Source organism: Glycine soja, chromosome 1 (assembly GCF_004193775.1).
Source record: "Glycine soja cultivar W05 chromosome 1, ASM419377v2, whole genome shotgun sequence".
Lineage (NCBI taxonomy): Eukaryota > Viridiplantae > Streptophyta > Magnoliopsida > Fabales > Fabaceae > Glycine > Glycine soja.
Genome location: NC_041002.1, coordinates 10,154,722 through 10,157,838, shown reverse-complemented (window position 1 = coordinate 10,157,838; position 3,117 = coordinate 10,154,722). Strand labels below are relative to the sequence as shown.

Here is a 3,117-nt window from a genome sequence, read left to right as displayed (position 1 = left end):
AATTGACAATCATTCTTTACATCATTTGCATGGTTTTGGATTTATTACATTTTTTATTTAGAATTGGCAGGTCTATGTAATTTTATGGCAAGGATTCCTGACAAGATTATGTCTATTGATGGATCAAAAGAAACGCTTAAGCTTGCTGTTAGGATCACCGATCCTTGGTTCGTTGGGACTCCAAACAAGTCTGAGCAAGCGGAAATGGTTTTTGTTGATTCTGAGGTATATTTTGTGCTCTCTATTTGATTGTTGGATTGTTGTTGATGTCATTTATTGATTATATAGTTTGCATATTTCAGGGTGATCAAATTCATGCTATTTGTAAATCGGACCACCTCAAGTCTTGGAAAGCTGATTTGAAAGAGAATTGCACTTATGTTATGCATAATTTCAAAGGTGTTAAGAATGATGGTCAATTTAGAGTGTGCGAACATGAGTACAAGTTATTTTTTATTGGAGTGATGGTTGTTAGAGAAGATGATTTGCATGAACTACCTTTTAAGGAATTTAGATTTGTTGAATTTCCAAATGTTGTTGCTGGCAATTTTGTGTCTGGCCTGCTGGTTGGTGAGTATAGTCACAATTTGTGCTTTCATTTTGATTATAACTTCTTTGGGTTTTTCCCGATGACCTATTTTCATTTCTGGTGGTTTAAGATATTATTGGGGTCGTTGATCAAGTGGTCTTTCGGCATGTTTCATCGAAAAATACCAGGGTTGTTTTTAGAATGAAGGATTTGAGGTTATGGTTAATCACAGTTTTTGCTATCTCCTGTGTATATTTGGTTATTTAGAGTTTATATTGTCGAGAATTTTATTTTTCATTTTGCATGGTGCTTATGTCTATCTTATCCTTATGAGGTGATGGATGTAATGTTGTTTCTTTGTTGTAGTGGTGAAATTTTGTCTTGCACACTTTGGGAGCATTACTGTGCTCAGTTCCTATCCTATTTGAATGAACGTGGGGATGATGGGCCGATGGTTGTTATATTGACGCATGCCAGAATAAAAGATGCACAGGGTAAGTATGATATTTTATTTGTTGATTTGGATACTCAATAGCTGAGTTTTGTTGTTGCTGTTGTTGGCATTTACAGGAAGTTATCCAACTTCAGTGAGCAATTCCTTCAAGGCGTCAAAACTATTGATTAATGATCCTATATTAGAAATTCAGGAATTTAAAGAGAGGTATTTTGCTCATCATTTTTGCTCTGTAGTTGTTAAATTCGTGTGACAATCGTCTTGACTGTTTTCTGTTGTTTGATTCTATTTATTCGATTGGCTTAGGCTTTTAGATTTAGGTGTTGAGGTGAGTCGAGTTTTGCTACCTGGTGATCAAGCAAGCTCACAAGTTTCAGGGGGAAGTCAGCTATCATCAAAGGATTCGTTTCTTTCAAAGGCTGAAGCCAAAACTATTTTAGAAATCAATGCCATTTCTGAGGTGGACCTGTTATCTGTGTTTATTTTATATTCATTGCAGTTGGAAGTCGAATTTGGCTAGATGTTTTCGCATTCATATATTATAGCTAATGTGTCTAACGATGGCATTTTATTGTTGGCAATTTGATTGTTATGGTTTTTTAAAAGGATGTTGTTTGTGTTACCATGGGGACTATTAGCAAAATAGTCATGGATAACCATTCATGGTGTTATCCAGCCTGTGCTCAATGTCATAGGAAAACTGACATCCAAACAGGATCATTCACATGTGGATGTGGCAAGGATAATGATCATCCTGTTCTAAGGTAATTGGAGTTTTAGTCCATTAACATGTTTTATTCAGTATTTTGTTTTGACTGGCATCTAAATTGGTAGGTATAGAGTTGAGGTCATGGTTACACAAAACAATGAGAGTGGCAAATTTTTGCTTTGGGACCGTGAATGTGCTGAATTGATTGGCCAAACAGCTGATGGTGTGAATAGGGTCAAGATTGAAGTATGTTCATGCTTTATGATATGCTGCTTCTCATTTTATGTATTATATTTTGTTCTTCGAGTTGTAACTGGCAGCTGGTGAATATGTGATGTTTCTGGCAGGATGGTGATCTTGATTTGAATGCTTCCCCTCAAGCACTTGACAAATTGTTGGGTCATGTGCTTGCTTTTAAGGTCAGGATTCAATCAAGATTCAAAAATGTAATTGTACTTAAATACTCAAAAGAACTTAAATACTCAAAAGACCAGGATTTGATCAATGTTGTTCTGGAGATGCTGCCTGATAGTGAGGTGTTCTTTTCTGATATCTATTTTAGTCGTTGTTGTCATGATGATATGATTCATGAGTTTGACTATCATGAACTTATATATGGTGCAGGCATGTTCTAAAATAGATCCTTCCAATGTTGATTGCAATGATGCTACGCATGTTGAATGTGTGAGTTAATGTTGTTGTCATGAACATTGATATCTTATATGTTTTTTATTTACCAGTTTATGCTTTATGCAGCAATTTCTGTCTGCCACAACTGACCATGATCCGGTTGCGGGATTGCCTTTAACACCCAAAAAGCGGATGTCATCTGATGAAGCCGATGATGAGTTAGGGAGCTCTCAAATTTCGCCAGCCCAGCTATCGTCTAACAAATTAACAAGACATTCTCATAGGAGCTAATTTAGCTGATTCCAGATTCTTATTGTTGTGTTTTCACGTTGCTATTAAAATATTGGCATATTGAACAGACAATTATGTAGTTTTTGTTATCACTGCATTTGCACATTTGAAAATCGGTTTTTTTGGATTCATGCTTTTAGACGTTCTAAATTGAGATCTGTCCATATTGTGTTCCTGCTGTAGTATTGGAAGTTTTCTTATATTAAATGTGGCATTGAAAGCAATTGATTTTCCCAGTATTCTTTGTTTGGTTGTCCTCGATACAATTGAATTGTTGTTTACCATACCTTTGATGGTCTATATGGTTCTAACAAATTAATGGCGGAGTTAGCCTAAATAAAAAAACAGTGAAGGAGATAAATTGGTGTTCAAATAACATCAAATATTAAAAAACACCCAAGGAGGAAAATTTATAGCTACGTTGGCGATCATGTTGCTACTCGATATTCTCACATTTTTAATCTGTTTGTTGATTAACTGCTTAATGAATTTCATTCCCATCTG

General features: G+C 35.4%; 1 protein-coding gene across 1 annotated transcript; it reads left to right on the top strand.

The window, feature by feature from the left end:
- Nucleotides 1-464: 464 nt before the first annotated feature.
- Nucleotides 465-2,613, top strand: LOC114405832 (replication protein A 70 kDa DNA-binding subunit C-like). Its single transcript, XM_028368373.1, has 10 exons — nt 465-570; nt 660-744; nt 896-1,023; nt 1,100-1,190; nt 1,290-1,443; nt 1,590-1,747; nt 1,818-1,938; nt 2,040-2,228; nt 2,317-2,376; nt 2,449-2,613. Exons 1-10 carry the CDS (start codon nt 465-467, stop codon nt 2,611-2,613), a joined length of 1,257 nt encoding a protein of 418 aa, XP_028224174.1.
- The last annotated feature ends 504 nt before the right edge of the window (nt 2,614-3,117 follow it).